Genomic DNA, 16,066 nt, shown 5'->3' with positions numbered 1-16,066 from the left:
GCGGCGCGGGCTGCTATCAGTTATACAGCACCAAAGAGACTAGAGATGATGGTACAGAGCGGCGCGGGCCGCTTATACAGCACCATAGAGACTAGGGATGATGGTACAGAGAGGCGCAGGCTGCTATAAGTTATACAGCTCCATAGAGACTAGGGATGATGGTGCAGAGAGGCGCAGGCTGCTATCAGTTATACAGCACCATAGAGACTAGGGATGATGGTACAGAGCGGCGCAGGCTGCTATCAGTTATACAGCACCATAGAGACTAGAGATGATGGTACGGAGCGGCGCAGGCTGCTATCAGTTATACAGCACCATAGAGACTAGGGATGATGGTACGGAGTGGGGGAGGCTGCTATCAGTTATACAGCACCATAGAGACTAGGGATGATGGTACAGCGTGGCGCAGGCTGCTATCAGTTATACAGCACCATAGAGACTAAGTATGATGGTACAGAGTGGCTCAGGCTGCTATCAGTTATACAGCACCATAGAGACTAAGTATGATGGTACAGAGAGCGGCTCAGGCTGCTATCAGTTATACAGCACCATAGAGACTAGGTATGATGGTACAGAGAGCGGCGCAGGCTGCTATCAGTTATACAGTACCATAGAGACTAGGTATGATGGTACAGAGCGGCCGGCTGATATCAGTTATACAGCACCATAGAGACTAGAGATGATGGTACAGCGTGGAGCAGGCTTCTGTCAGTTATACAGCACCATAGAGACTAGGGATGATGGTACAGAGCGGCCGGCTGCTATCAGTTATACAGCACCATAGAGACTAGGGATGATGGTACAGAGTGGCGCAGACTGCTATCAGTTATACAGCACCATAGAGACTAGGGATGATGGTACAGAGCGGCGCAGGCTGCTATCAGTTATACAGCACCATAGAGACTAGGGATGATGGTACAGAGCGGCGCAGTCTGCTATCAGTTATACAGCACCATAGAGACTAGAGATGACGGTACAGAGCGGCGCAGGCTGCTATCAGTTATACAGCACCATAGAGACTAGAGATGATGGTACAGAGCGGCGCAGGCTGCTATCAGTTATACAGCACCATAGAGACTAGGGATGATGGTACAGAGCGGGGGAGGCTGCTATCAGTTATACAGCACCATAGAGACTAGGGATGATGGTACAGAGCGGGGGAGGCTGCTATCAGTTATACAGCACCATAGAGACTAAGTATGATGGTACAGAGTGGCTCAGGGCTGCTATCAGTTATACAGCACCATAGAGACTAGGGATGATAGTACAGAGAGCGGCGCAGGGTGCTATCAGTTATACAGCACCATAGAGACTAGGTATGATGGTACAGAGTGGCGCAGGCTGATATCAGTTATACAGCACCATAGAGACTAGGGATGATGGTACAGAGCGGCCGGCTGCTATCAGTTATACAGCACCATAGAGACTAGGGATGATGGTACAGAGCGGGGGAGGCTGCTATCAGTTATACAGCACCAAAGAGACTAGGGATGATGGTACAGAGCGGCGCAGGCTGCTATCAGTTATACAGCACCATAGAGACTAGGGATGATGGTACAGAGCGGCGCAGTCTGCTATCAGTTATACAGCACCATAGAGACTAGAGATGACGGTACAGAGCGGCGCAGGCTGCTATCAGTTATACAGCACCATAGAGACTAGAGATGATGGTACAGAGCGGCGCAGGCTGCTATCAGTTATACAGCACCATAGAGACTAGGGATGATGGTACAGAGCGGGGGAGGCTGCTATCAGTTATACAGCACCATAGAGACTAGGGATGATGGTACAGAGCGGGGGAGGCTGCTATCAGTTATACAGCACCATAGAGACTAAGTATGATGGTACAGAGTGGCTCAGGGCTGCTATCAGTTATACAGCACCATAGAGACTAGGGATGATAGTACAGAGAGCGGCGCAGGGTGCTATCAGTTATACAGCACCATAGAGACTAGGTATGATGGTACAGAGTGGCGCAGGCTGATATCAGTTATACAGTACCATAGAGACTAGGGATGATGGTACAGAGCGGCCGGCTGCTATCAGTTATACAGCACCATAGAGACTAGGGATGATGGTACAGAGCGGGGGAGGCTGCTATCAGTTATACAGCACCAAAGAGACTAGGGATGATGGTACAGAGCGGCGCAGGCTGCTATCATTTATACAGCACCATAGAGACTAGGGATGATGGTACAGAGCGGCGCAGGCTGCTATCAGTTATACAGCACCATAGAGACTAGGGATGATGGTACAGAGCGGCGTAGGCTGCTATCAGTTATACAGCACCATAGAGACTAGGGATGATGGTACAGAGCGGCGCAGGCTGCTATCAGTTATACAGCACCATAGAGACTAGAGATGATGGTACAGAGCGGCGCAGGCTGCTATCAGTTATACAGCACCATAGAGACTAGAGATGATGGTACAGAGCGGCGCAGGCTGCTATCAGTTATACAGCACCATAGAGACTAAGGATGATGGTACAGAGCAGCGCAGGCTGCTATCTGTTATACAGAACCATAGAGACTAGGTATTATGGTACAGAGCGGCCGCTGTTAGTTACACAGGACACAGCGCTCTCTATCGCTTCCTCCGGCCTTCGCCGCGCCTCGCGTTACTATGGTGACAGCTAGGCTAGAGCGGAGCACGTGACCCCGCGGCGGCCGCAAAGCGCTCTCCTGTGTCAGCGCGACTGTGGTGACGAGCAAAATGTGCGACAGCGCCGTGAGGCGGCGGAGAGAGAGAGGAGACAGCGGTTGTTAGCGGAGACACAGAGCAGCGGCGGCAGCCCCCAGATCTAGGGCCCGGACTGTCCCCGGCATTGCAGACCTGCGCAGCCCCCGGGGCCACCACGGAGTCTTCACCGACACCCACAGAGCGGCTCCACCGGGGGACATGGCTTCCAACACGGACCGAGAGATGATCCTGGCGGACTTCCAGGTACAGGGCCCGGACGGCCTGGGGGTCACCTATGGGGGGGATCAGTCCCGGGGACCCCGGGATCCAGCATCGTCCTAAGGCCAGGAAAAGTTGTAGGAGGGACAATGGGGAGAAGTCAGGGAGCAGGAGAGGCCTCGGATCTTAAAGGGGTTGTCCAGCCTCATCAGGTCCTGTGGATAGGGGATATCCTGCTGATCGGTGGTGGGTCCCCAATGGATCTCAAGAAAGGGGGGCACCGTACCCTAAATGAGCAGAGGGGCTGGTCTGAGCATGTCCACTGCCGCTCCTGACTATGGCACTGATGGGAGTAGTAGTTATGTGCCCGGCTATCTACTTCAGTGTCATGGAGAATGTGTAACCAGCTGATCCCTCGGTTCTTATGATCCCTGGGGGTCCCACCACTAGAACCTTATAAAACAACAACTTATTCCCAATAATGTGTAGCGGAAACCAATGCTACAATGATGCACATTTTCCTTCTTTGTACTGTGTTGGTGTCCTAAGGAGGCCAATATGATTGAACGTTGTTGAAGAACAGTGAGCAATAAGCGACTGCCTTAATTTTTGGTTGGCACCTTGCGATGGAGGGGTGTTTGGGGTTGCAGTTTGGGCACTCGGTCGCTAAAAGGTTCGCCATCACTGCTATAAAGGATCTGGTGCCTGGAGGGGTGACAGGCGTAGGGTCGATGTTTTAGATCTCAACCAATTGCACATGGATGACTGAGGTCAGAAAATTGTGGACGTGGTAAGAGAACCCCTGAATCCTCACGAAGGCTCGGGCAGGAGTGACAAGTGTACTTGCCTTGCTCCAGTACATTCAGTTTTTCGGAACGTTCATCAGACAATGAGTAGCCTCTTTGGACCGGGGGATAATAAAGGAAGTAATGTCTTGTGGTCCAAGAATGCCATACATTAGCCTCAGCGAGTCCAGTGACCTCCAGAACTTCTGGATGGGTGGGGGACCTAAGACTGATGCAGTGTAATGACGCCTCCTCCCTGACCCCCAATTCCTGTAAACCCCCTTTTAATATCTGCACTTTAGGCCCTAACATGTACACAGTGTAGAATTGGGGCTCTACAGCCCTTGAAGGTCTAGTCTGCTGTAGGATATCACTGTGCATAGGATGTGTGTCTGATGTCGGAGGTCAGTGGTGCTGAAGAAGAGCTGCTGACTGACCCCCCAGGAGTCAGAACATCAAGCAGCTGACACCAACCCAGACTGTAACCGCCTGTGCACCACTGTCTTATTTTATCTGGACGGCTGTAACGCCAATAGCCGAATTCACTGCATAGCAGTGGCACCCAAGATCCCTATTGTTATCAGACATTGGCTGCTGACTGATGGTTGTTTGGATATCTTCCGAAATGCCATTTGACATTGGGTGTCATAAAGGGGTCCATGAAGTCCCTGAATATCTGAGCTGCTCATGTCCAAAACAACATGAATATATGTATATAATTTACTGTACTGGGGATATCCTGTGATAAGTGTCTGAATGCTGGGGATCCTCCTGGAGCCCACTGATTACTAGAGGGGGTCCACAATTGCCACATGTGAATCGGATCATCACAAGAGTTTCGGGTTCTGTTCTAGTAATTGTTCTTATGGAGGACCCAGCTGAACTAAGGGGAGGGCAAAAGAGTCATCTGTAGGACAACCCCTCTGGGGGCTTCTTACAGTGTGTTGTGGGGTGGTACTTACCAGTTTATAAGACCTCCGTTTGCTGTCATTGGTGGGAACATTCATGTTACAATCTCACTACTGAGGGTTTGCTACAGTGCTGTGGGACACATTGTGCAACTGAAGATTGCTGTGTCACAGACTATAGGGACACATTGCGTCCCTCTGAGTCACATGATTAGAGAACGCACAATGGATCCTGTGGAGCTATTTTTGGACTTAATCACCGCACAGTAATAGTCAGGGGCTTTGTTTACTGCAGCTCCCACCACCAGACAGGAACTGGGGAAGAGGAACCCTGGTACAGGCCCCAAGACTGATCTCCAGGACCTTGTTATTCTTAAAGGGGAATTCCATTTTATTTTGTTTATTTATAGAATAGGATGTGTATTCAAAATTCAGTTTTCTCTCCGTATCTGTAAGGTAGAAACGCAGAATCTGCAGCGGATCCTGTTTAATACATCCATGTGATAAGACAATAGGACTGAGAGGGCATCAGTCATGTGTCACTCTACTCTGTAGCAGAATATTGATTTTCTGCTTATTGTCATATCAGTGGAGCGGCAGGTCATGTGGAGTCTATAGGGTCTAACATGTGACAGATGCTGAAGAGCTGTATGGATCCTGTTCTATATAAAGTCTTAGAGCCAATGTGAACAAAGCCTAAAAGGGATTTACAAGATTGATGATAGTGTAGATACTCAATATTGTGTTAGTAAATGCTCAGTTTTTTTTATCTCGTCTGCAGATCATATGTTTGCCAGAGCCACATTATACTTAATATCGCACAGAACCATAGGCTGTAGTGTTGGCAAAGGGAACTGTTGGTTTAGTCCCATTTGAAGGGATTGTCCACTTTTAGCAAATAATTGATATTGTTTGTGTAATGAAAAGTTCTACAATTCTTCAATATACTTTCTGTATCAATTCCTCAATATAACCTAGATCTCTGCTTGCTGTCATTCTATAGGAAGCTTTGTTGTTGACTTTCTGTGGATAAACACTGTCCCTGGTCATGTGATGTCACACAGATGCATGCCTTGTTATATCCCTGGTCATGTGATGTCAGCTCTGATTACTCTCTGTAAGGAGCCATGCACCTGTGTGACATCATATGACATGGTATATAACGAGGGGTGCACCTGTGACTTCACATGACATGGGATATATAACGATCTGTGCACTCTTGTGACCTCACATGACCAGGGACTGGTTTCTATCCACATGAAGTAAACATTGAAGCTTCCTATAGAATGACAGCAAGCAGAGATCTAGAAAACCATGAGTTATAGATACAGAAAGTATATTGGGAAAACTCTACACAAACAATATCAGTTATTTGCTGGAATAGAACGAGCCCTTTAAGGCTTATTCAGATGACAGTAGTTGGTGTATAAGTGGGGCGGCCGGCTATCATGGAATGAATACTGTGCCGCAACTGGGACTACAGTCAAGTTGGTGATAAATGAAGCAACCTCCAAACAAATGCTCCATACTGAGAACATAACAGTTCAACCCTGTTGTCCAGTGGGAAAGTAGGGATCCTTGCATCATATGTCACTATGATGCTTAGAGTCCCCTCCCTGGAACGGTATTCCCTCCATGAAATCTGGCCCCCACGCATTCTGGCTTTTACGTACCCACCACAGTCGTCTAAACAAGCTCTTACTGTGATGGGTGTAAGCTGCAGTACCTTCTCTGATCACTATGCAGTGCCTGGAGCTGTATAGTTCTGCTACACTGTGACCCCGGCTGCGGTGCTGGGAATCTGATTGGTTATTGGTTATATCATCTATGATTCAAACACATTGGGCAGAAGGCAGCTAACACCTCATCTCATCTTGTAATATACAAGCCCTTATACAGTGAAGCTCTTGTATTCACTCCTCTGGGACACCTACTGCAGCCCCTTTAGACCCGGCTCAGACTTGTATCAGTGTTACATTTGTAGGCCCCAATTCATGGTTCTTTCCAGTCCCCTTCCTGCAAAAGGTGTTGTCTCAAAGGTCAGGCACTTATTCTGCCCCGTGGATAGGGGAAAACAGGCAAGGAGGGGGGGGGGGGGACCAAATAGATTGAAAATCTTTACTTAAAGGGAAACTGTCATCAATTCACCCGATTTAACCTGAACGCCTCCCAGATTGTGTTTCTTTCGTGGCTCAGTGTGGTGAAACCATCAAGTTTGACGTGAGAGGTAAATTGGTTAATAAAGTCAGGGAGACGGAGAGTTTAATAATAACAATAATTAATTCTTTATTTACATAGCGCTCACAGATTACGCATCACTGCAAAAAACTTTGCCAAATCAGTCTCTGTCCCCAATGGGGCTCACAATCTAATCATCCTACCAGTATGTTTTGCGGAGGAAACCGGAGGACCAGGAGGAAGCCCACGCAAAAACGGAGAGAACATACAAACTCTTTGCAGATGTTGACCCTGGGACATGAACCCAGGACCCCAGCGCATCAAGTCTGTAGTGCTAACCACTAAGCCACCGTGCTGCCCCTAAACACTGAGGTCAAGCTCTCCTCACCTCAGGAAATCCCCTCAGCTGTATTTGACCATGTTGCATCAATGGACACCATAACTGATTCTGTAAATGTCCGGTGAGTGAAGTCAATCGCAGAAGTTGGGGTGAGGAGAGCTTGACTTCAGCTTACTGGTAGCGCTTAATTGGGTAAACTTTTGATCATAGGTTCCTTTTAATGACATTTTCAGGAATCTGGATGACTGGGTAAAAAAAAAATAATTTACCACCCAACTCCGGTTCCCAATTCTCACAGCAATCCTTTTACTTTAGGTTTTTGGGCCTTTCTGGATGACCGGTCTGGGGGGAATGGGGCTTGCTTCAGCCAATGACTGGCCTCCACGGACCACAGGCCTCTCCTTGCTACTGGGACTCGCTTCCTTGTCCCTATATCTGAAGAGACCACTCATTGGCTAAAGCAGGTACTGCGACCCCTGCCCCCTTCCCAAGAACTTTTTTAGCGGAAGGAGGCCTGAAAACTGTAAGTACTGCAACGATCACGTCCCCCTGGGCGTTTTCCAGTCCCTTTCAGGGATTGAGGACATTTTTACCTGCAGCAGATCTTTAATTTTGATATATGATCTCAGATTCCCATCTAAATAATTTCATCCCTTTTGTCATATGACGTTGCTTGTGTTTTGTGTTTTGCTCCCGGACGACCCCTGCAGGGGGGGGTCAATGACTTCCGGAATTATCAGTGGTGGGGCCAGGAGATACATTCTATAGAACAATAATGAAATGGATATAAATGCATTAGTAAATGACACATGATTGTCCCCGGTCCTGCGCTGGTGACAGCTTGTGCTGACTCGTCGCGGTTGTTGCTATGACTCAGCTCGCTGTTCCCATGAGTAAGCAGAAAGCGGCCTCATTTTCTGGCTCTTTCATGAAACCAGCTGCCGCTCCCCTTTCCTTTGTTCATCTTTCTTCTCGGAGCCGCTTTGCTTTCTAGTGAGGTTTCTTCTACCTTCTATCTAGGAAATGGTTGTATTATGTGTGTATTATTATAAGTCCAGGACATCTCTGGTCTCCTAGAGGCTCATTCACACACATCAGTCGCCCCACGTCGCGGTGAGGTCTCCATAAAATAGATAAATCCATATGAAAATATCCAGAGACTTAACATTGTTTGGCAAGAAAATTTAGTCTGCATGTCACTAAATCTGCAGTCAGATCTATGACAAAACCCAAACGTAAAGTGCAATGTCGCTTAAAGGGAACCTGTCACCAGCTTTTTCCCCCACTCGGCTATTTGCCCCCTCAGTTGGACTCAGACCGATCCTTTATGGACTTGTATGTAAGATTTATTGAAATCTACAAAATGTCTCCTCCAGCGTTCTATGGAAATGAGCTGAAATCAGTCACTTTTAGAAGCTGGAAGGGGGAGCTTCACTTTAGGTGCTCATATCTTGGTCTCTGTAGCACCTAAAACCATGCTTTTGGTGTCATATTAAAGCTAAGAATCTCTACTATATCATACAAGGTTCTGTGAGTTACAGAACCGGAGATACCACAGTATAAAACATAATTTGGAAATGTGAGCTGCAGATAAAGATCCAGTTCCCGCTTATTTCATTTACCCCACAGAACCACAAGCCTGATGTCATCTGAAAGATGAGATTCTTATCTTTAATATGGGACCAACGTGCTTCTAGGTAGCATAGGGACAAAAAGTAGGGGCTTCTGAAGCGCCTCTCCCCTTGCCGCCTCTGATCTATCTCTGCAAAAATATGACTCTTCTCTGGTGAATTTGTGCATTAGGAGGATTTTTTTGGAGGAGGTATAAGGACACGATCTAACTTGGGTTCTAACATGTCTGGACGTGTGTCTTATGGTTAGACTTGCACATTTGACCATGTACAGTATGTTCAGGAAACGTAGAGATGAAGATAGGGCTCATGTGTATGGGATCTTTACTGTGGCTATAGCACCATATGTATGAGGTCTGGTCCTCCCACCCCCTGCCTGTACGCCCCAGTGTTCTGCCTTGTGATATATCCTATTATTAGAAGCAGCAGGATTAATGATCCATAAGTTTATTTTTCATCCCTCTGGAAATTCCATAGTCCTCCCTATACCTTGCAGACAGCACGGCAGACTGTATGACTGTATGTAGGACCCTCTGATTGTATGTATAGACATTAGAATATGTAACATATGTGTTTAGGATAGTAGTCGGTAAACATTTCTAGATGAGATGTAAACAAGCGAGGCCCAAAATATCTGCCCCCCCCCCTCCCCCCTACCTGCAGCCTGGTGAAATGTTCCTATTTGGATTCACCTACCCTTCCAGATGTCCAAGATGGTGCCTAAAAGAGTCTCTCTATAGGACATAAGCCAAGCACTGACACGCTGGTGTGTGCCCCCTCTGGTGCTGACATGCTGGCGTGCGCCCCCTCTGGTGCTGACAGGCTGGCGTGCGCCCCCTTCTGGTGCTGACAGGCTGGCGTGCGCCCCCTTCTGGTGCTGACAGGCTGGCGTGCGCCCCCTTCTGGTGCTGACAGGCTGGCGTGCGCCCCCTTCTGGTGCTGACAGGCTGGCGTGCGCCCCCTTCTGGTGCTGACAGGCTGGCGTGCGCCCCCTTCTGGTGCTGACAGGCTGGCGTGCGCCCCCTTCTGGTGCTGACAGGCTGGCGTGCGCCCCCTTCTGGTGCTGACAGGCTGGCGTGCGCCCCCTTCTGGTGCTGACAGGCTGGCGTGCGCCCCCTTCTGGTGCTGACAGGCTGGCGTGCGCCCCCTTCTGGTGCTGACAGGCTGGCGTGCGCCCCCTTCTGGTGCTGACAGGCTGGCGTGCGCCCCCTTCTGGTGCTGACAGGCTGGCGTGCGCCCCCTTCTGGTGCTGACAGGCTGGCGTGCGCCCCCTTCTGGTGCTGACAGGCTGGCGTGCGCCCCCTTCTGGTGCTGACAGGCTGGCGTGCGCCCCCTTCTGGTGCTGACAGGCTGGCGTGCGCCCCCTTCTGGTGCTGACAGGCTGGCGTGCGCCCCCTTCTGGTGCTGACAGGCTGGCGTGCGCCCCCTTCTGGTGCTGACAGGCTGGCGTGCGCCCCCTTCTGGTGCTGACAGGCTGGCGTGCGCCCCCTTCTGGTGCTGACAGGCTGGCGTGCGCCCCCTTCTGGTGCTGACAGGCTGGCGTGCGCCCCCTTCTGGTGCTGACAGGCTGGCGTGCGCCCCCTTCTGGTGCTGACAGGCTGGCGTGCGCCCCCTTCTGGTGCTGACAGGCTGGCGTGCGCCCCCTTCTGGTGCTGACAGGCTGGCGTGCGCCCCCTTCTGGTGCTGACAGGCTGGCGTGCGCCCCCTTCTGGTGCTGACAGGCTGGCGTGCGCCCCCTTCTGGTGCTGACAGGCTGGCGTGCGCCCCCTTCTGGTGCTGACAGGCTGGCGTGCGCCCCCTTCTGGTGCTGACAGGCTGGCGTGCGCCCCCTTCTGGTGCTGACAGGCTGGCGTGCGCCCCCTTCTGGTGCTGACAGGCTGGCGTGCGCCCCCTTCTGGTGCTGACAGGCTGGCGTGCGCCCCCTTCTGGTGCTGACAGGCTGGCGTGCGCCCCCTTCTGGTGCTGACAGGCTGGCGTGCGCCCCCTTCTGGTGCTGACAGGCTGGCGTGCGCCCCCTTCTGGTGCTGACAGGCTGGCGTGCGCCCCCTTCTGGTGCTGACAGGCTGGCGTGCGCCCCCTTCTGGTGCTGACAGGCTGGCGTGCGCCCCCTTCTGGTGCTGACAGGCTGGCGTGCGCCCCCTTCTGGTGCTGACAGGCTGGCGTGCGCCCCCTTCTGGTGCTGACAGGCTGGCGTGCGCCCCCTTCTGGTGCTGACAGGCTGGCGTGCGCCCCCTTCTGGTGCGGACAGGCTGGCGTGCGCCCCCTTCTGGTGCGGACAGGCTGGCGTGCGCCCCCTTCTGGTGCGGACAGGCTGGCGTGCGCCCCCTTCTGGTGCGGACAGGCTGGCGTGCGCCCCCTTCTGGTGCGGACAGGCTGGCGTGCGCCCCCTTCTGGTGCGGACAGGCTGGCGTGCGCCCCCTTCTGGTGCGGACAGGCTGGCGTGCGCCCCCTTCTGGTGCGGACAGGCTGGCGTGCGCCCCCTTCTGGTGCGGACAGGCTGGCGTGCGCCCCCTTCTGGTGCGGACAGGCTGGCGTGCGCCCCCTTCTGGTGCGGACAGGCTGGCGTGCGCCCCCTTCTGGTGCGGACAGGCTGGCGTGCGCCCCCTTCTGGTGCGGACAGGCTGGCGTGCGCCCCCTTCTGGTGCTGACACGCTGGCGTGCGCCCCCTTCTGGCAGGAATCTGCTCTTCTTTAAAGGGGTTTTCCCACAAAGGAAAGTGATAGAGCAGCGCACAGTGCATATAACAGGACACCGGTCTATCAGGTGATTCAGTGCCCGTCATATCATGAATCCATTTATTTAATCGATTTGCTCCTGTGCACTGAGCCTTATCTTCAGGATTTCCTGAATTTAGCAATTTCCTGGTTGCCTGATACAGGCCGCAACGTTTTCCATTCATCTGAAGCGAGCCGGGATTTCTGCAACCAATGCCCCACGTATGGATATAGGGTCAGAGTGAGACTCCCGTCCTGCCTGTTATCCAGGGAAAGCAGGATGGATTTAGAGGGGGTTATCCATCTCCATCACAAAAATATGTAGAAAAACTGCCCCAACCACTCCCAGATTTAACTAAAGTGTGAACATGGCCTGAAGCCCCTCCATGTAGAGGTGACTGGGGCACACGTGGTACTGCCATGACCCGATCATGCCACGTCACTGCTAGTCACAAGCTCCTATTTGGATGAATCCTCCTGGCACGTCGCACCTTGTTATTGAGTTGATAACTGTGATCGCCAGTCTCGTCTTGTGGCATTCTTCAGAACTGGACGGACCGGCAGATGAGGAGTCACCGTGTTACATATGGATGATAGTTATAGAGCGGATTTTCTGCTTTCTATGTGCCGTGTATGGGAGACGGCATAGCAGCGAGTCTCCAGCCACCTGCTCCGAGACAACTGAGAATTACAGACAGAGCCTGCAGAGGGGAAAACTGCTACGTAATGTACAAGACATATAATGGTCAGATATATGGATACATGTACACACACTGGATTAGGTTCACCTTAAAGGAACACGGGCATAAAATCTGCCTGTTTATATAATAGATTACAGTATTTAATGCATCCCAAAACTATAAAGTCCTAGATTGGGAGCTATAGCTCAGTACTAGGTAGCAATCTCCAGCACTCCCATAGAGAATGAATGGGTCGGCAACATGCATGCTCAGCCTGCCTCCGCATTCATATGAAGGGGACAGGTCATCAATGTAATTGGAGGCAGGGGGATCATATCAGATGTGCCACTACAGGTCATCTTGTGGTATGGAAAACCCCTTTTGAGCTTCAAACAGCCGCCTTTTAAAGGGATTTTCCACATAAAGCATGTACATATATCAGGAAAGTCCCAGCCTAGGCAGTGTGACTGTGCATGTTGTGGCCATTGTGACCTCATTTTAGGGCATATACCTGGGACTATAGTGCTATTAGATGCCATAGTCCCGTGGTCTTGGGGCCCTGTCTATTACACGCCAATTAATATTTTAAAGGAAATCTACCATCAAAATTAAAGGAATTCTACCACCAGGATGAAGGGTTGTAACCCAAGCACACTTATGTGGTGGTGTGTGCACCCTCTGGCAAGATCCGCTCTTCGTTTACCTCCTTATGCCCTTGTTTTTACAAATACAGGCTTTTAAAATTATGCAAATGAGCCCCAGGGGCTCCAGGCTCAGCTATGGAGCCCTTCAGGCTCATTTGCATAATTTTTAAAGCCTGTATTTGTCAAAACAATGGCATAAGGAGCTACAAGAAGAGCGGATCTTGCCGCTCCAATGGAACATGTCATGGTGTTTTTGAAAGTTTCAAATGAATAGAAGCTGATCTGCAGTAACCTGGTCTGACCACTACACCGAGACCGGCGCTGTCTGCTTCCTGTTCCATTCTTTATCTTTCGGCTAAGGAGGGTGCACGGTGTCAGAGCCCCATCACTCTGATATTGAGGATCGCCATATGTACTAAATTCTTTAAAGGGAGGGATCTTTTTAAGTGTTTCCATTGTTCTGGGCCTGTGACTAATCTTTTGTATGTGATCTCTGTGCACAGTTACAAAACAACATTGGCACAATCTAAATCTTGAGAAGTAATTACCACCTGTCCAAAGAATGTGATGATTCGTACACCATATGAATATTTTCAAGGGCTTGTACCAAGTTAGCGAGTTATTCTCTACCCGCAGCAAATGGGGTTACAGGATGAAGCCCCCACGATCACTAGAACAGGACCCACGGTAATCTGGAGAATGGGAATCCCGTTCTCACTAATGGTGGAGTGACATGATGTGTCCTGTCCTCTAATCAATACTATGATCATTTTGGATGTTGCTGAGCAAAGCGCTCTGTTATCTCCTGCACACTCACATTCACTGTCTATGACAATTCTAGAGATACTGTTTTGCTGCTCAGCAAGTTCATTCGCTCCCATTCTATTAAATGGAGCAGCAGGCCGCATGCTCATCTTGCACCCATTAGTGAGAACAGGACCTCCATTCATGTGATTGGTGGGAGTCCCAGCAGTGGGACCCTCATTGATCATTTTCTTATTTCCCATTTCTATGCTCAATACAACCCCTTTAATCATCCCTGCTGGAAATATACAAATAAATTAGCAACGGGGTGTCACCTTTAACGGATGTTTCTCCACCCCCCCCCCTGTTGCTTACATAAACAGCGCCACAACTATGCTGTGGTTGTGTGTGGTATTGCAGCTTTGTCTTGTTTAATCTGGCAACACACATTTTTAATGTTTACATTAAACCTTAAACCCCCTTATACCTTCAGAAATCTGTAATAAGGATCGGGCATAATATTATTATCTTTATTTATATGGCGCCATCATATTCCATAGCGATTCATAGATAAGACATTACAGAGTAATCACCTCGTCATGTGGACCATTGGGCGCGTTGCCTTATCCGTCTGTTCTCGGGAGAGGAGCCGCTGCCGCTGTTTTGAGATTTCTCATCTTTTCTATTTACTATGTGTGACCTACTTGGCCAAGCCGAGCATGCATGTGCATGGGGAGATCATCTGCATTAGCCATTATTACACACACACAGTTATGTGACCGTTAAAGGAAATCTTCCACATGGGTGCAGTGATTCTGAACCAAGCACGCTTACATGCTGGTATGTCCGTCCTGAAAAGTATGTTTCTTTATTTTTTCTTCTAATAGCTTAGTTTTTGAGAAAACGGTCTTTCAAAATTCTACAAATGAGCCTCAGGGGCTCCACGGCACAGAAGCCCCTGCCGACTCTGTATGCTGATAATTCACACCTTCATTCGTGGAGTTGGGTTGAGGTGGGCAGTAATGGAGGTGTTATTAATTATCATACAATGTAGCCAGAAGGGGCTTCCGTGAAGTAGCCCGGAGCCCCTGAGGCTCATTTGTATAATTTTAAAAGAATGTTTCCTCCAAGAGGAAGCTATTAGAAGCAAAAAGAAAAGCCAATCCTGTTTTGGGAGGCCCACAGCAGCAAGTAAATGGGGCTTTCCCAAGATAATATGGGTAACATGCTAATAGGGATGTATCATGCGGGACCCTGACAGGGTAAATGGTATGGGGGGGGGGGGGCAGGTAAAGTGTGCACCTCTCTGTGCCTTCTCACCCTCTATTTTTGGTAATGGCTCTCCAGCTCTCATGATCCTCACCACCCACACACACAGCATGTTATCTGGTAAATAGGGAGTAACCTAGAACAAACACTTTAAAGGAAATGTCCCATGAAAATCCATCCTGATAAACCAGGGACATGGATCCAGGCACCGTGACTGTGGTAATCTTCTTATATTTGTTATCCATGGCCGCCTTCCTTTTAAAATTGACTTTTAAAAGGATGCTAATGAGCCAGAAGGGCTCAGGGGGAAGGTTACCAGTGCCCCTCCATGGTGTAGCTTCACAGGCTATTACACTGTGCAGAAACATTTCCTCCCTTCCACTGTATGAGAGTAGAGGCAGAAGGAAGGGGAAGTACTGAGGAAGCAAAGAGGGGGGCACTTTAACACTACGTGAAGCTACAGCATGGAGGGGCTCTGGTAACTCCCCCAGGAACCCATCTGGCTTGTTGGCATAATTTTAAAAGGAAGGAAGGAGGCAAGTATAAGAGTATTACCCCAGACACTGCGCCCTGGATCCTATAAGTATGTTTCCTTTTTGAAGTGTTTTTTTTTAAATTTTTAAATTCTTGATACGCTGGAAAACTTTCGGGTCAGACACAATGGGGCGCATCTACGTTTCCTACTTAGACCTACTTAAACATTGCAAGTTTTACCCCTTTGTGATACATGCAATCAGTTGCCTGTTTAGTCTCACTTTTGGGACTTTTTGTGGTGAGTCCCGAATAGCAGCTCCCAAAAGTAAGTCTGGGTCCAGTGTGCTCTGTTTTGGGACTTAATAGGTGCAAGAATGGGACAATTGCAGAGCCCAAAAGTCTCAAGTCGCACAAACGTCTGGGCTCCTAAGACAAATCCGGCCGCTGCATTACATCCTGGAGGCAGGTGACGCTGGTGCGCTGCTGGATGCTGCACCTAAAAAGTCTCAAACTGCAAAAAGCTGCTTAAAAAGCAACAGGAGTGATACATGTCCCCCAGTGGTTTATAAGCACCCGAGTCTTTTAAGACTAATACAAAAAGACACCTGGTTTTTCCAGAAGAGGGGTCTCAACAAAAGTAGCCACGGCCTAAATTGGGATAAAATTTGGCCCCTTTATTGGGTGCATAACAGAGCGAACTGGTCACCGGTGGAAAGTTAGAGATTTGTTACCCGGCAGGAGACGCTGGCGCAGTGCAGGACTCGGATGTGACCATTGTGCGCGGCGCCACCATGTGGTGGG

The 16,066-nt window shown here is 49.8% G+C and overlaps 1 protein-coding gene across 1 annotated transcript in view; it reads left to right on the top strand.

The window, feature by feature from the left end:
- Positions 1–2,553: 2,553 nt before the first annotated feature.
- The window catches only part of FAF1 (Fas associated factor 1), a 148,363-nt gene continuing 134,850 nt past the window's right edge, over positions 2,554–16,066 (top strand). Inside the window, exon 1 of the mRNA XM_072128875.1 lies at positions 2,554–2,943. Coding sequence (XP_071984976.1) covers positions 2,899–2,943 — 45 coding nt within the window. The 5' untranslated portion in view covers positions 2,554–2,898. The remainder of the gene's footprint in view (positions 2,944–16,066) is intronic.

The sequence above is a fragment of the Engystomops pustulosus genome, chromosome 10 (assembly GCF_040894005.1).
Source record: "Engystomops pustulosus chromosome 10, aEngPut4.maternal, whole genome shotgun sequence".
Classification (NCBI taxonomy): Eukaryota; Metazoa; Chordata; class Amphibia; order Anura; family Leptodactylidae; genus Engystomops; species Engystomops pustulosus.
This window is presented reverse-complemented; position numbering and strand designations above follow the sequence as displayed.